The 16,773-nt window shown below is 44.3% G+C and overlaps 1 protein-coding gene across 3 annotated transcripts in view; it reads left to right on the top strand.

Moving 5' to 3' along the window:
* Window positions 1–4,026: 4,026 nt before the first annotated feature.
* bcl11bb (BCL11 transcription factor B b) overlaps window positions 4,027–16,773 on the top strand; it is a 29,932-nt gene continuing 17,185 nt past the window's right edge. For 2 of the 3 annotated variants that reach the window (XM_080490638.1, XM_080490639.1), the window contains exons 1-2: window positions 4,027–4,747; window positions 12,474–12,854. In XM_080490638.1, the coding sequence (XP_080346764.1) occupies window positions 4,684–4,747; window positions 12,474–12,854 (445 nt within the window). In that variant the 5' untranslated portion in view covers window positions 4,027–4,683. Of the gene's footprint in view, window positions 4,748–12,470; window positions 12,855–16,773 lie in introns of all 3 variants that reach the window. The other variant, XM_080490637.1, reaches the window with a different exon arrangement.

Below are 16,773 nucleotides of genomic sequence, written 5' to 3'. Positions count from 1 at the left end.
CCTTGAGTTTGAGTTATGATATGGATAAATGTTTTTTTTTATTTTTTTTTTTTAAATCGTTGTTGTAACTTGGTAATTAAATTTCACATCAATAGTGAGCAAATTCCACATTAATGTGTAAATAGAATTTATCATAGCTATTCACAGGAATATTGATTGTACTGTATTTTAACAAGACAATGCATAAAGTTATAAACTAATCCAAATCTGTTCTCAGTGAGGCATGTGAGACAACAATATATTTGCAGTGTTTTTCGCCATGTTTCTATTATCTGTGGGATATAGAAGACATAAAGTGACAAAATATATAAATGTTTATATCAATTGACTCAATTACAATTTGCTAATACAAAAATTCTATTCATGTATTTTCACTCTTGTGTATTTATTATGGCACATTGATATGATTTACTTATTTATTTTTCAAACTGCTTTTGCATTTGTGGCCTAAAGGTGAGAGAAGCCCGATTTGTGATCGGAAGTTCAAATCCCGCAGTGGACAGGTCACCCTGAGCATGACCCTTGAACCCCATCAGCTCCCTGGAGAACCTTAATGTGGTTTCCTACTGCATCCCATTGGTCAATACAGAAAAAGGAAGTTCCCAAGGTAAAATATGATTAGTTCAGTTGTTGTTTATGAGCTGGACAGTTGGATTGGTTACTGGCCCAATAGCCAAGCAGGGATTTCCATCTCATGACCTGCAGACGTTTAAGGAAATATCACGTTTTGCAGAGCAGTGAAGCTCTAATTATCGATCATGGACATTGGTTGTGGGATAAAGATAATATTTGGTTTTAGTCTGTGTGATTAAAACTTGCTTGATAATGGCGATCTCCTCAACGTGACGGAGGCAAGTAACATCTTGTGCCCTCGTCCTTCCCCCTCTCGTGCCTCACTTATGAGCAAAAAAAAAAAAAAAAAAAAAAGCCAGCATTGAATCATTTACTCCGTCCAAATTAAAATTTGGAATCTGCATGCATTATATATTCACCCCTGCTCGGACAAATCCTCTTAACGGCGGGAGAAATTGTCAGGATGTGTCCTGTAGAAAAGTAAGAGCCTTGTCTCATTGTATCGCCCGTAGCAAGGGAGCATCTCAATCTGTCACTCAAAACACACACACACACACACACACACACACACACACACACACACACACACACACACACACACACACACACACACACACACACACACACACACACACACACACACACACACCAACCACAGTAAATCAGCTTATGAATAATATATACTTATACTTTCTTTATTAATATTAAACATTGCATAATGAAGCACCGACTATAAGCAAATCCCAGAGCAATATTCACATTACCACCAGCTCTCCTGCAGTGGACCTTTCATTGTTTATGTCAGTCCTGTCACATTGTGGTTAAACACATCAAACAGGCTGCTCCTGAGAGCTTTGGACGCTTAACCCTGCACAACACAAAAACCTTGTCCACTTCTTGAAAATTGTATCGCGAGCCGTTCCTGTCATGTGTGTTGGTCTATTTTAGGATAGCTACTGTATTAAAGTCAGGGTTTGCGCTCTTTAGGGAGTAAACAGATGTGGGAGATATGAAAAATGGAGGATAAAAGGAAGGATGTGACCCAGAATCAACGGCGGTTGAGCCTCGTGTACTTTTGTCCACTCGAGTGCTCGAGAGTCCCTCTTTGACTTTGTCACCATTTTTTTTATCCTCCAACATGAATTATGGCTGAAAAAAAAATAAAAAAAAATCTCCATAAAAACCTGCAGATTTGGTTGCGGGCGTGTACATTATGTCTGTGGTTAGTTGGACAGAACTTTCGGTAACCTCGCCTCTTGTGTCGTCGCCGTTTGCCCCGCGGTGTGCTCAGGTATTTCCCGCTCGACGATGGCACTTAACCAGGAGAGCTGCATGTCCCCTCAGAGGCAACAACTTTGGACTTAAAACCTTTCCCGTGTCCACAAGCAGGGTATTTGTGGTTTGTTGGGCCCGCGCAACCCAGCTTAAACTGCCTTTGCCCGGAGCCTGCAGATACAAGCTATAATGGAGACATTGATGTATTATTGAGAAACCCATGGGTGAGGATCAAGGAGCTGCTCGCAGCCAGCAGGGACGGCAAGAGAGAGAGAGAGTGTGTGAACTAAGGATAATGTTTTGGGGTTTTTTATTTTTCCTTCAGCGTCCAATATGTCCACAACTCCTGGTGCTCTCTTGGCCCAGCGTGAAGAAGAAGGAGACATTTCATGTACTATCACATGCTGAATTTATGCGCCGCAGTCCAAGCAATATGCTCGACAACATGCTCGGCCTATCGGTGAAAGGTAGCTGTTGTGCTGCGGCGTTTTCCATGTGGCGTCTGCCGAGGTTACGTCTGCTTGAGCCAGAGCCGAGATGACATTTCATTTATATAAATAATTACTGTCCTGAAAGTCCCCCAGGCCTGCCCCGAAGCAATCAAACTTCTAATGCTCTTAAATTTGCCCACCATGTTTTATTAATGGCGGGACTGTAAAATGTATTGCAATGAAGCTGCACACTTCTCCGCTGATCCGCGAGGAAATAGTGTCAACTTTAAATGGCCGTGCCAGGCTTTTATTCTTATTCGACAATGCATTTCAGCCATATTACCGCACGGCAGGATTTTCGATATGTATATAAAAAAAAAAAGGAAACTAAAGCTTGAGTGTGTTCTAGCTGTACAAAGCACTTATTCTTTGCATACGCCGAGCTGAGTGAATACAGCAAAGCATGTGTGGAATGATTGCCCATTAGTGGCATTAATTGCCTCTGAGTGAACCTGATCTGCACTTCAAGGACTCTCTCAGATTCTGAATAGTATAAATGGCAAATTAAGGAGGCTTCAGTCTAAAAATAAGAATGAAGTATTAGTGACGCTGTGTTAAGGTATCACTCCCTGAACAGGTTTGTAATGCCTCCCGACTGTGCCAACAGAGGGTACTGTTGCCTCACAACATGTTTAAATTATAGCAACAACAAAGCTGCAGCACGCTGCCTTTCCCCCCCCCTCTGACTCAATGTGTGCTTCACATTTACGCTCATCATATAGTATAGGATGAGGCCATTATTCACACAAGTGTGGAGTTAATTAAATAAGTTAGAGGTGACTTTTGGGGGGACATTTCTATCTAAATCAGATGTTTTGTGGTTCTCATTGTTTTTACGTCATCGTATTCGATGACAGCTGACTGTGGGTGAAGGTGGGATATAACCATCACGGGGCAAACACTTGTGGAAAAAAATTTGATCAATTAATGTCAAAAATGCAACGTTTCTGAGCTGTGGGAAGAAACTGTGGTATTCAGGAGAAAACTCTGGGAGAATTTACAAACTCCACACAGAACTTGAACCAGGGTGTTCCACGGCGCAGTGATACGCAGTATACAGCTGCCAATTAACCTCAAATGCAACCAATAAAAGAGATTGTGCAGTTTCCACACAGAGAGAAGTAGAAGTGACATTCTCCCTGTGAGCGTTCACCATCGGTGAGAAGGTTAGAAAAGGTGAATTTGGGGTTTCAATTTGACGATGCATCAAAAGCCAGACACCACGACCAAGCTTTTTGAGCCCAGATTTTTGAAGTAAGTAACAGATGAGTGATAATTGTGCGTGTTCGTTGCATGTGTGCGTCCTTGCTGTCAGCCGCGTGCGAAGCGCCAAGGACGCACTTGAACTTGAACCTTTCCAACAAAGACAAACCCAGCCACACACACACACACACACACACACACACGCGAACACGGAGGGCTGCGTATAGTCAATCCTCGCGCAGATAAATGCGGGGTCGCCCCAGACAAAGCGTGTTTATTCGCGTGAGTCAACAAGAAGTAGCCTCGACACTGTAGGAAACTGGGAAACATTGGACCTCAGCTCGTTGGAAGAAAAGGAGGAGGAGGTGTCTTGTCTGCCCGCCTGCTCTCTCTCTCTCTCTCTCTCTCTCTCTCTCTCTCTCTCTCTCTCTCTCTCTCTCTCTCTCTCTCTCTCTCTCTCTCAATCAACGAGGCTACTGCCACCAGAGCCAAGAGTTGCCGTTCCGCGCGCCGTTGCCAAAACGCGCAGGAGGAGTCAGTGCCAAAGGGTCATTTTAGCGCACCACAGCTGAATTGGACGGACTGTAGGGAAATCCTAAGGTGAACAGCTGTCGTTTGACCCCAGATGATATTATTAAATCATTAAGAAATAAAGAAAAAGGAAATAAAGACAGAGGATCCTAATAGGAGTCAGTATCCATCACCCGGTGGAGTGCTCTGTACTTCATTTGTCACCGCGGTCGCTGCAGAGGTGGGCAGTCCCGGATTTTTTTTTTTAATCTGCAGACGCTTTTTGCACACATATTCCTCACCTGCGCACGAAATCAGCTCATCGGTCGCTTTTAGACCAATTCCTACCTAAAATACACTTTGGCTTTCCTCAATCCCCCCCTGAAGACGCCGCCGGAGGACATTGGAGAGAAACTGCTCTTCCATCACTGACGCGCACCGGTCCGACCGTTTACGCACCAGACGCGCGTCAAAGTTGCACCTACAGACTGAGAAGAGTGAGACAGCGAGCTGTGGTGGGGCGGACAGGAGGGGAAAGTTGGTGACCTGCGATTCAGAGAGGACCGACACCACGGTTCAAGCCGACTCCAAGTGCCGTTCACCGGGCGATGCCAGAGTAAATGCCGGGGCAATGTCCCGCCGCAAGCAGGTGAACCCGCAGCACTTCTCGTTGACGCACAGGGAGACAGTACAAGGTGGGTGTAATACGTTCAGGTCCTACGACATCTTTCACTATTTAATGAGTTCAATAATTTATTGTTTGTCATCTCTCATGTTTTTAAGATAAAATTAAAACTTTTCTCTTGAGGATCGAAAAGCGATCACAACATCCTGTTTTTAGAATTACGCACTACTGGAACAATAGCTTGCCATAATACATGTTTCAAACATAATTTGGAGTTTAAATACAAAAACAATTAATAGAATCCCGGACTTTATTTTCAATAAATTATATCTCTACATTAAATTTTGAGTTTTGCTCTGTTGTTTTTTTTTTTTTAAAGGGGGGGTTGGGGGGTAGCGCACTTTATTTCGATGCGCCGTTTACAACTTCGTATAATTTTAACACCGGATATATTCTTTTGAGAACTGGTCTACGATGAGAATGTCTGGCTCGAAAGTGTGTAAGTGTGTATGGGAGTGTTTGCAAGCATGCACACACGTGCGCTGAGGATGTAATCCAACATTTCATCACAACAGTTTTGCTTTTCCCCCCCAGTTTATTGCAACATGTGCCGAAGTGTGTATCGCTGTCTACTCTGTAAAATGTTTCAGATGTCTAAATGCTGTTGTTGTATTTGGTAACTTTGCAGCATTGAATTGTGTTTATTTTAACGGCCACACACGTTCACTCACAATGCCTCCTAATTATTATGATTATTTCTACATTTCCCACCTGACACTCAAAGGCCTCATAGTACTTTACATGTTTGAGAATTATATTAAAATGTAATCGACAAGTTTACGTTGCAGTAACAGAGGAAAACTTGAAGCACAGAAATAACAGAAAAAGATTTGAGCTTTTATTATCCTTTAAAACAGGGACGTCACAACTTTGTTTAAACCTTCTTGGAGATGCGTCATTTTCTGTTATTACGTGGCGCAGATTAAATCAGTCTAGATTTTTCTTTTTCTTTTTAAGGACGAGGCATATGATTAAAAAGTCTTATAATCCAATTTCAAATCAATTATATCAATCTAACCTTCATCTCCCAGCGCTCTGCAGCGCCTAAATCCAATTTCATAGAGGCCTAATCTGGGTAATTCATTGCAGAAGTTCATGATGTAATCTTTGGCCAATCTGTTTTGTGTTGAAAACGGTGAGGGCGCATTCCGTCCCACCCGACACGTTTAGCATTTACACTAATCATTCATACCACTCACTTTCTCTCTTATCTCCCAGAATGTCTTCTATTGGCTTTTTTACCCTTTTAGTAATCACGTGTATTTAAAGTTAAAGTGTAATCTGAAATCAAAGTGGGGGCAATAATGTAATTATGGGTATTACTTTTTATTTGTGAAAGTCCTGGAAATATCAAGACACAAAACACACAATTTATACGGATTAACTAGTTTCATTCTCTTTCTCTCTTTGGGAGTATAGTATTGATCAAATAGCCCGGAAACAATTTGCAGGTATATAAATTAAAAGATTAAAAAAACAAACAAAAAAAACAACAACAACTGTGTGTGTGTGTGTGTGTGTGTGTGTGTGTGTGTGTGTGTGTGTGTGTGTGTGTGTGTGTGTGTGTGTGTGTGTGTGTGTGTGTGTGTGTGTGTGTGTGTGTGTGTGTGTGTGTGTGTGGCCTTTACCTGCTGCAAATACTTGCAACTGTTTATCTATATTGCATAACTTGTACAAATAAGGACAAAGTGTTAAATATTTGTTTCTTCCCCCTCCAGCCTTGGTTAACTTTGTTTTTTGGTTTTTTTTCATGAGACCTTTTGTATGTAGGAGTTGCACAAACACCTGCTCCAAGAGTTTACTTAAAGCTCAACCTGTGGTGCTGAATATAGATGCTTGCATAATTACACTATTAATTTGTTGTCACGGATAAAATTTAAATTTCTCGATACCTTTTTTTTTTTTTTTTTTGGAGCCATGGCTGCACTCGGATGTCCCCAGGATTCGTCTGTTCTTGCCTGCAGCTTGTAGTGACTGTTTTGGAGAGATCTTTTTAATCATCCCCTCACATGTCCTTGGAGACCTGCAAAGTGTCACATGAGCGTGGATGTCTGTGAATGCGAACAAAATGTTTGATGTTCGGTTCAGTCGTGCAGAAGTTTGGCGTTAAAGCCTGTTAAAGTGGAAATTGAGAAAAAGGAAAAAAAGGAAAAAAAAATGTCGAGTGAGATACTGGAAAGCTGGGCAATGAGGAGGGCCCTGAATCTGGTCCTACCTGTTCTTACATGGTACACACTGTCTCCCGGTTGTTGAACTCAGTGACAGTGACCTGTGAGACACCAGTGCTAAATTAAGGGCTTATACAACTTGCAGGTATTTTAATTTTTTTTAAATTAAATTATAGGTCAACTGTGATATGAAAACTTGGCTTTGAATAGGTGAGGGGAAAAAAACACCCAAAAAAGTAAAACAGCATTATTATTCATATAGGATTGTTCTCTCTCAGGTAGAACAATGTGTCTGAGTGAGTGTATGCACAGATCAACTGCTATTTGCATGGAGCACCTTATTTGTTTACCATACAGGATATATGAATAGAAACAGCACACCAGTAACTGTGGTGGTTGGAAGGCTTTTAGTGTCACTCAGCTGGGATCTGGATGCTGCTGTGGGCTGTTTTCCCTTCTTGACCGGTGTGTCCGGAGAGGACCAGGGTCACATCAAGGACTGAAAGACCTGAGGAGCGCTGGGAGAAAAAAAACCCTAACCATAGTTATAAGTGCACAGTGAAGTGTCAAAGAAGTATAAGAAAGTTGGTTTAAAAGAAACCCAGCTGGATTTTTTTTTTCCCCCTCCCTAGTGTCTCTGATTGCAGATGCTTCATCGAGAGGTCACGTCGGTTTCATAGCTGCACATTTTGGTATCAGCTGTCAAGGCCAGTCATGAGATATGTCTTTACGCAAGTAATAATATGAGGTTTCTGCAGGGTGCCAACATACATCAAGCACATGTCAGATCAGGGGTTATTCTGTGTAACTGAACACAGCCCTGTGCCCTGCAGCCAGAGCCCTATAGGTCATGCGCTTGTTAGGAGCACACAAAACCTGAATATCAGCATATTTCTGGACAGGCTGTTAGTCAAAGACTATGTACTGGAAATCTGCTTGCCAGGTCAGACATCTAAAAGGATGCACAAGTGACTGTAACTGCAACGAATGCAGTCAGTGCACAGGAATGCATCAAGGAAAGCAGGCACACATACGCACACTCGACTCGACGAGATCAATTATCTAAAAATTTTAAAAGAAAACACGCAAATTACAAATGTTCACACCGTAACAAATCACATGTTGCCTGCTCCTCTGTGTGCAGGGAATCTGACCTTCTGTTAATAGTTCATCCTTTGTTTTCGTAAGGCTTTTATAATGAAAACATCCCCATAGGCTCTCGTAGGCTCAGTGATTCCGTTCGGAGTCATCTCCATGACAAAGTAATGACAATATAATATGGATTGACTGGGGCTCAACATCGCAGGTCTGCCTCGCTCACAGACTGGCACGTTTGTAATCTAATAGCAGGATTTCTTTTGTTTTGTTTTTGCCTCGAACCTCATCCCAGGATGCAGACCTGGAAATGCCTCGTGCTGACTGTTTACTCTAAGAATTGCCATGCTACTTGTGAAACAGTGAATGTTTTCTTCTTTATTCACGCCATATGGCTGTCAAATGATGGGAAGAAACGCACCGTGCGCAATGCAACAGCACAGCGAATACTCACACACACTGTGGTAACCGGATGATAATCTCACAGGAAATCGATTTATGATTTTAGACACTGCAGTTTGCTTTCCGATTCTCTTTCTATATTCTAATATTATTGAATATAATCCATGTTTGCAATGCTATAAAGCTTCTTTTTTCTCCCATTATTATTTTATCGGTAGAATTGTGTGCCACGTTTGATTTATATCTACAAATGCAATGCCTCACAGGTTGCAAGTCATTCGAAGTGATTCAGTGACAAGTCAAGTGTCGGCAGCAGAGTCACATTTTGCCCAATTTCAGGCCGATAATCTAAGATTTATGATAAGGAGCGAGCCTGGTGCAGATCGAATGGTGATAAGATAATGAAACACACAGGCCTGGCCTTACACAAAGCACACTGTTGCAGCTCTCGTTGGCAGCCACAGCAGAAGAAAAAAGGTTAGGCTAATTGAAGCCGCTTGCTTGAATTTTTGATTGCAACCATCTGCATCAATGCTGGTGTCACTTTTTTTTTTTTTTTTTTTTTTTTTTCAATGACAGCGTGAATGTTATCCGACTTTCCCTGTAGGGCTTGGAAGAGTGTGTGTGTGCGCGCATGCGATGTCAGCTCAGGCAAATGGAAATGGGGGTAGTGGGGGGGGGGGGGAGACAGGTCTGAACCCATACAGCATGGTCGACTGTCATACGAGTGGCCTTACTTTGCCTTTAACGGCAGAACAGATTGTACAACTGGGATTAAAATGTTGTGTGTAAGGTCTGGGAGGTTAGCGTCAATGGAAAACAGCCTCTGGTTTTCAATGCCACTTCAGAACATTTCATCGAATTCAATTTTTTTCTAATGACAAGCTCGTCTCGCGTGAAGATTCGTCGAATTGTTCTCATTGTTTTTAACTTCGGGGAGAGAGGAACTTGTCAAACCGCACAGTAAAAATGTATTTGCCTGTCACCTTTCTCCTAAGGCAGGAAGAAAGAGTCACCCGGATTAATGGAATACACAAGGACAGACGCAGTAATTAAGGATTAGTACAACAATCAATGGCACACTGCATAACAGGAGGCCTGTGTGCATTTTGGCATGTGTGACTCACCTAGCTCGTTTTACCTGACGTGGTGTGAGAAAAACACACATAAGAGCGTCAAATATACTAATTCTGACAGTATAATTGCAGTTCAACTGTAATCAAACGGCTTTGTGAGGATTCTACTATTTGCAATTAAAAAACAACTTACACCTCAGCTGCTCTAAAGGAAAACAATCCCATTGGCTCTGACAACATTATTTCTTTATTGAGTGCTTCCTTCCCTGGCGTTTGAACTTTTATTTTTTTCAACCTTTTACATAGATGGAAATTTTAGTGAAAGAGGCCCATTGTCCTCAGCCGTGTCTCCCATCTGGTACATATTGTGCAGTGGCAGCGTAGAGCAGCAGCAGCAGCAGCAGCAGCGGAGTGACTGACTGGCTCTCTCCTCATCAAACTGATAGGGGGTGCTCTAAGGCTGCCTGACTTAACGCACACCACTTGATAAGGCAGCATAGCAGCACTGTCATTGGGGGGAATGCAGCTCCGCACACGCGTGAGAAAGACAGAGACCCAGAGAGAGGAATAAAGCATGTGTGGCATCGTGTTAGACAGCCAGGTTTCATTGCTATCATCACGCCTTCTCCACGACGGCGTGTTTGACAGTGCGTCAGCTACCCTCCTTTACCTATCAAGCATGTTCCTCTCACATAGGAGTTTATACAGTGGAATTAGACACCGTCTGTCACCATGATAGCCTACATTAGAGTGTTGTTCTTACGTGTGTATGTTTCCATTTCAACGTGTTTGTGCCCAATGTCTTTTTTTTTTTTTTTTTTTTCCCTCTGCAAGCATTCCTTGTTGGGTTCCTTCTTGCACATGTGTTTTTCTCACACAGGTGAGCCTCGGGATACATGAGCGAGCGGGTTTCAAGGAGGGGTGCGGTTTTTTTTTTTCTTTCTCTTTTCGAGAAGATGTCCGACTGATATTCCACTGGCAGAGTCGCCGTGCCAACTCCCACTAATTTACTGCCCTCTGCCCCCAGGCGCTGTTACTCAACCATAGGTTAACAAGCAGGCCTTTCACTGTTTGTCTGCCTCTCACAAAGACAGACAGTCAAGTCCAAATGCCCAGGTGTCTGTCAGCTCTGACTTGTCTCGTTCTCATTCCTGACGCCTGAGTCTCCGCGCCTCATGCCACCTGCCTTGTTCCCAAAGTGAGAAACGAGAGCGCGCCACATTGTCCGCGTGGCCCTACTTATATGCGCCGCACATATGCGCGCGGTTACATGACTTGTGCGAGCACTCTGGAACACTGCTTCATGGGAATTATGGTCACAAGCTGTGAACTGTAGGTAAATATGTGTTTGTGTTCCTTCTTGGCCGCCAAAGATTATGAGATGGAAATTATTTGGCAGGCATCCAGAAACCCATCGCCATTTAGAGAAAAGATATTTGGCATCGGATCATCACTCCGGGGCGAAGTGAGAGGACTGGAACATGTGTGTGTGAGTGTATATGTGGGTGGATGGGCGATTTGAGGGGGGGCGTTTGATTCATAGTTGCAAAGAAATTATTTGAAAAGATGATTTTTTTTTTGTTGTTGTTGTTAAAGAAATAAAGATGTGTAACACTCTGCCAGATCTGTGCCCGAGTTTAACCGCTATGACTGGGAGTTTAGAGGAGCAATGCCTCCCTGACAGTTTGAGATGGGTGATAAGAGAGTTTAGGATCTCTGCTCTGATAACTACACACCAGGACACAAACGCACACAAACGAGAGCACACACGCACCCTCTTTGTCTAATCTTCGCAATTATTAGGGTGTCATGTTTGGAGAAAGATAGAAAAGAGGAGGCAAGGAGGGGAGGGGTGGAGGAGATGCGGGCGCTTGAAGTGGTGGAAGCGGCAGAGACAGGCAAGTGCTGCCATGTTTGTCTCCCAGGCATCAACACCTCTCCCTGGGTACCCGCTCACTCAGACACCCCTAGTTGTCTCTGGAGCTTCAGGTTTCCTCTGGGCTCTTTAGAAGACGACACATTTTCATACCGGTACGTCAGGGTAGTGTTCTCTAAAAAAAAAAAAAAGAAGAAGAAGAAGAAAAAAAAAAAAGAAAAAGAAAAGAGGGAGGTTTGTCCATGAGGGATTTACGTTAAGCTGAGGGACAGAGTCTACGCCATAGGGGAGGAAAAGGGGGAAGAATGTGTAATGGTTATTAATGACCGTGTCAGATCTGTGAAGAATGAGATTTACTCTCTTAACAGGACCCCGGGTTTAGCTTTATAGATTTTCTGTCTGTGGAGAATACAGTGTTCAAACTCACCTGAGTCCTGATCCATTCATGCAGGCACACACACACACGCGCACACACGCACACGCGCGCATGCACTTAAGACTTATTTTCTTCTTCCCTCCTCGTTTTTCTTTCTCACCTCCGTCCTACAGTGTGACACACAAAAACACAAACACACACGCTGCTGGATGCGGCCTCCGTTTCTCAACACTTTGTTCTGCACAAGCCGCCGGAGCTCCCACGTGGTGAAGCCAGCCGTCTTGCTATGACAGCTCCGTGCAGCAAACGGGCCCTCACCGGAAACCCAGCCTGCACTCTGAGATGAATAGCTTCCTGGCCACACACACACCCGCGAACACACAGGCAGGCAGATAAACTCTCGCACACACACGCATGTATACATGTATTCTGCACCGTGTGGTCCCTCCCACGCAGATCTCTCACAGATAAACTGCACAGGTGTTTGTCTGGGTGAAGAAGCTCTAGTGCAGCGTCGTTTTGTGCCACAAAAGAGACGCGCTCGCGATCGTAATGATCATCTCGTTTGATAGAGAAGGGTTTCTTTTATCAGGTAATGGTTTCAGGGGTAAGCAAACCCTCGCTGTGTATATTTATGTGTGTGTTTATGCTCTGCCCATCTCTGTCTCTCACTGCATTTCTCCTTCCTTTCCTGAAAACAGCACTGACTGACGCCTCTCACCTCTTCCCTGTTTGTGCAGCAGAAGCCAATCATGACTCAGGGGCAGGATCTCCGTCCCCGGTGCTGTCCATCCCCAGCCCCCGGAGGGCGGGACCCGGAGAGCACGACCTGCTGACCTGCGGCCAGTGCCAGACCAACTTCCCTCTGGGTGATATCCTCGTTTTCATCGAGCACAAGCGACGGCTGTGTCGGGGGCCCGGCGGCAGACCGAGGTCCTTCTCCAAGCCCGGAGAGGCCGGCGGGGTCATGGGCATTCCCATCTCTCCCAGGGCCAGATCGCTGGAGCTGGGGAGGGGGGCCATTCCAGTGGAGGTGGGCATTCAGGTGACCCCCGGAGGGCATGAGGACGAGGCAAGGAGGCTGACGCCGGCCAAGGGGATCTGCCCCAAACAGGAGAGGGGAGGTACGTAGATGAGAAAACAACAGTGTGTGTTTCAAAGTGTGAATGAGTGAGTGTCGTCTAACTGTGGATCATGTTTTAGCTCACCTGATTCAACGAGAGGGTCTGAGACACTTATTGATTTCTTTCAGTCGTGCAGCAGTGTGTGTGTGTGTGTGTGTGTGTGTGTGTGTGTGTGTGTGTGTGTGTGTGTGTGACATGCAGGGAGGTGGCTTCCCAGAACCAGATTTGGAGAACACTTATTTACACACACACACACACACACACACACACACACACACACACACACACACACACACACACACACACACACACAAACACACACACACACACACACACACACTCACGCACACACACACCTGTCAAAGACAGATAGCTCTCTTTAAAGAATCCCAGCTGTTTGTTATTTTGACAGTGGCCTTCAGGAGGGATTAATGTACCCTGAGATGATTTTATTAGAGTGAGTGAGAGCGGCACTATGTGTCTATTCTGCACCATTCTGAGTAAAACATCACACACACACACACACACACACACACACACACACACACACACACACACACACACACACACACACACACACACACACACACACACACACTGACAGCAATGAAGGACTTCTCTAGCTAAAACCAATTCTGAAAGGAGAGGAAGTAGGTGATAGAGTCCCCCCTCCCCTCCCCTCCCCCCCAAACACACACACACACACACACACACACACACACACACACACACACACACACACACACACACACCATCACCACACAGAATGTGTGATGTGTGTGTGCGCTTTCTTCTTCTTTTTTTTTTCTAAATGTGTTTTCGCCTGTGTGAGTGTGTGCCACGTGTCTGGGTGTTTGTAAAGAAATCCTGCACCATATGAAGAGGTTAAGAAAGCTGATTAAAATTCATCTGTGTGCGTGGTGAGGAGAAGGGGATTAATAAAGCGGCAAGGCCGTTCATCTGGCTATGAGGGGAAGGGGAATGGGAGGCAGGGAGACGTGGGGTAGGAGGGAGGGAGGGTTGCAAGGCCTGTAGACTGCCAGCGCTGCAGGGAAACCAATTCAAAGTTATCAGAGGAGACAGTCACCATTGCACCCCAGAGCGGAGAAGGCTATCCAGGATTACGCAGACTCCAGCAGACTGAGAAGGAGTCTGCTGGAAGAGAGAGGAGAAGGAGAAGATGGCTGCGCTGTAAAAGTTACCTGACGGAATCACATGCAAAGATTACCACACAAAAGCTGGTCATCACAGCGTTGCGCTCTCATGTCCCGGTCAGACGTGAAACTGGGCCTTTACGTTCCCTATCAGGCTGGCTGAGCGACTCGTCGCGCTGATTTATTGGAGCTATAATAATAGCACTTGACTGCCATGACACGTCCTAATCAGTTCAGTGGTTACACTGGTTTATGAAATATTTGCATGTGTGAAAAGTGCAGACGCAGGCTCACGTGACATTACGTTGACAGACGGTTTGACTTCCCAATAGGTGCACAGTAGTTTTCATTCTCTCATTGCTCACAGGATTTGATTATCTCACCCAGTGAGATCCTGCTAAAAACCTGTTAAATATATAAATTTTACTCATTTCACAATGAAAGCCGGCAAAGACGTCTTTTGTCATCGCCGTGGAGATCAATGGCGAGAGCAGAGAGTTCCTGTGTGTGGCCGGCAGCTGTGTGTGGCCACCATCGCAGCACAGTGGGGAATACTGTATGTGTTGAGGGAGCTCACAAACAATTTGTGACAGCACGGTTTTGAATGTCACGGGTGATTTCGGGAAATTGTTTTGATTTTGATTTATATATTTATCTTGTTTTTTTAGCAGGAACATATTTAAAACCTATAATGAGTTGATAATATTATAATGGCTTGAAGTGATAAGATTTTTAGCACTTTTTGTATTTATTTAAAGGAGAATACAAAATTTTGACTTCTTGCTCGAGTCCAATGTTCACTTTGAGGGCAACAGAACACAAGAGTATGAGAAGGAGAGAACTCAGTCACATTATATCCACCCTGTCCACTTGGCTGTTCTTCTGACAGACTCGCCCTGTTCTGAGATCTGACACACCCCTCCGTGTGCTGCCCATTTTGTCTTGTGACTGATAACTCCTGAAACTCGAATCGCTGCTCGGGCTTTTGCTCTCTGCGCTGCCTTCTCTCTATTTGTTGGTACGTGTTTCCATCGGCAGGCTAAGCAAAGCAGTAAATAACGAAAGCATCCAAAGTGTACTTGAGAGCGAAGAAGAAATTCTTCAGACAAAAAAAAAGTTTTCTTTTGAATCTCACTCGCATCGCAAGTGCTCATATTCTAAGAAAAAAAACAAAGATCGGCGCAGTGAGAGACACAAAAGGAGCACTTTAAGATGTTAAATTGGGATTGAGCTGCGACTACAGGATGACTGTGCCCCAGGAAGTTTATTTCAGAAGCCTTAAAAAGGGTAAAATCTCATATTGATGTTAAATTAAGCGCAGCCACATCCAGAAGACGGAGGATGGACAAAGATCTTTATTTTGAATGTTCTTTTTCCTCTGGGTACTACGACTTTGCTTTTTGCAGACGCAGAGACAAGGGAGAAAAAAAAAAGAAAGAAACTGAATTAAAATTAAACCTTTGTACACAAGACAAGACTCTGTTAGGTGGTCAGAGGAAGAAAAGAAAAAAAAAAACACTGAAGCAGAGTCAGTGTGTGAGGCGGGCTGTTAAAGCAGCAGTCAGTTAGTCATTTAGACAGACAGTCTTATCACTAAGAGAACAGGACATGAAAGCACTCCGAGCCCCAAACGAAAGAGAGGAGGAGAGCTTTGTTCAACACATTAGATTGCCACTCAAGGCAGTCTCAAGTTTCAACCAAATTAGATTACATTATTAGGTCTAATTAAGTCCAAAGTGTTAGAAGCACTCACACTGACAGACACACGTGCACGCTCAGGCGTATTATAAGGAAACATTCATCACATTGGCTGGTATGGAGAAAATTTGACTCACACAATAATGAAAAGATGTGAACCAAGTTTCCTTTTAAACATACCAATAGTGCAGGTACAGTGTGTGCAGTATGCATTCCATACGATTAAACAGGATTGTTTCGTTTCTTTTCTTTTCTATACCTGCCTGTGTTTTAATAGCATCCCGTCTGACCTCTTTGTCTGTCAGCCTGCTTGCTTAAACTGCAAACATGCTGCAAGGCCAGCAGATTCAACCCCAAAAGGTGAAAATACACACACACACACACACACACACACACACACACACACACACACACACACACACACACACACACACACACACACACACACACACACACACACACACACACACACACACACACACACACACAGCAGAAACATACTCTTTCTGTACACACGGTGCACCCGATGAAAAATGGCCCTTCTGTGCCCTGTTTTTTTTTTTTTTTTTTTTTTTTTTCTCGTTCCCCGAGTTTCTCTTGCTGATGCATGCACTATGCGTGTATATGTGTGGGCTTTGTCAGGCTATGCTAATATGTGTGCCCTGTATGAATTTGTGTATGTGTGTGCCGTGAAGAATGATGCGTGTCATCAGGAAAGCGAGAGGTTGTCGCTAGGGGAGCGTTGGCACACTAAGACGACCCTGGCCCTGCTTTGAACTCCTCCCAGGACGGCTGTCGGGCCCCCCCGGAGCACTTTAAGACAATCCAGTACATGCGGGCGAAGTCACATCATGACAACCCCTCTCTCTCCCTCTCTCTCTCTCTCTTCCTCTCTCTCTCTCTCTCTCTCTCTCTCATTCTTACAAACAGCGTATGGAGATCACACGGTAAATATTTCATGAGACGATGTGAACGACAGCGACATCCTCAAACATTTCTCTCTCCGTCCACCTCTGATCTCCCTCTTGTCACTTTTCTGGGCACGTCGCTATATTAGGCCGAAGACT

Source organism: Lipophrys pholis (assembly GCF_963383615.2).
Source record: "Lipophrys pholis genome assembly, chromosome: 21".
Lineage (NCBI taxonomy): Eukaryota > Metazoa > Chordata > Actinopteri > Blenniiformes > Blenniidae > Lipophrys > Lipophrys pholis.
The sequence above is the reverse complement of the archived record's forward strand: the minus strand, read 5'-3'. Positions and strand labels throughout refer to the sequence as shown.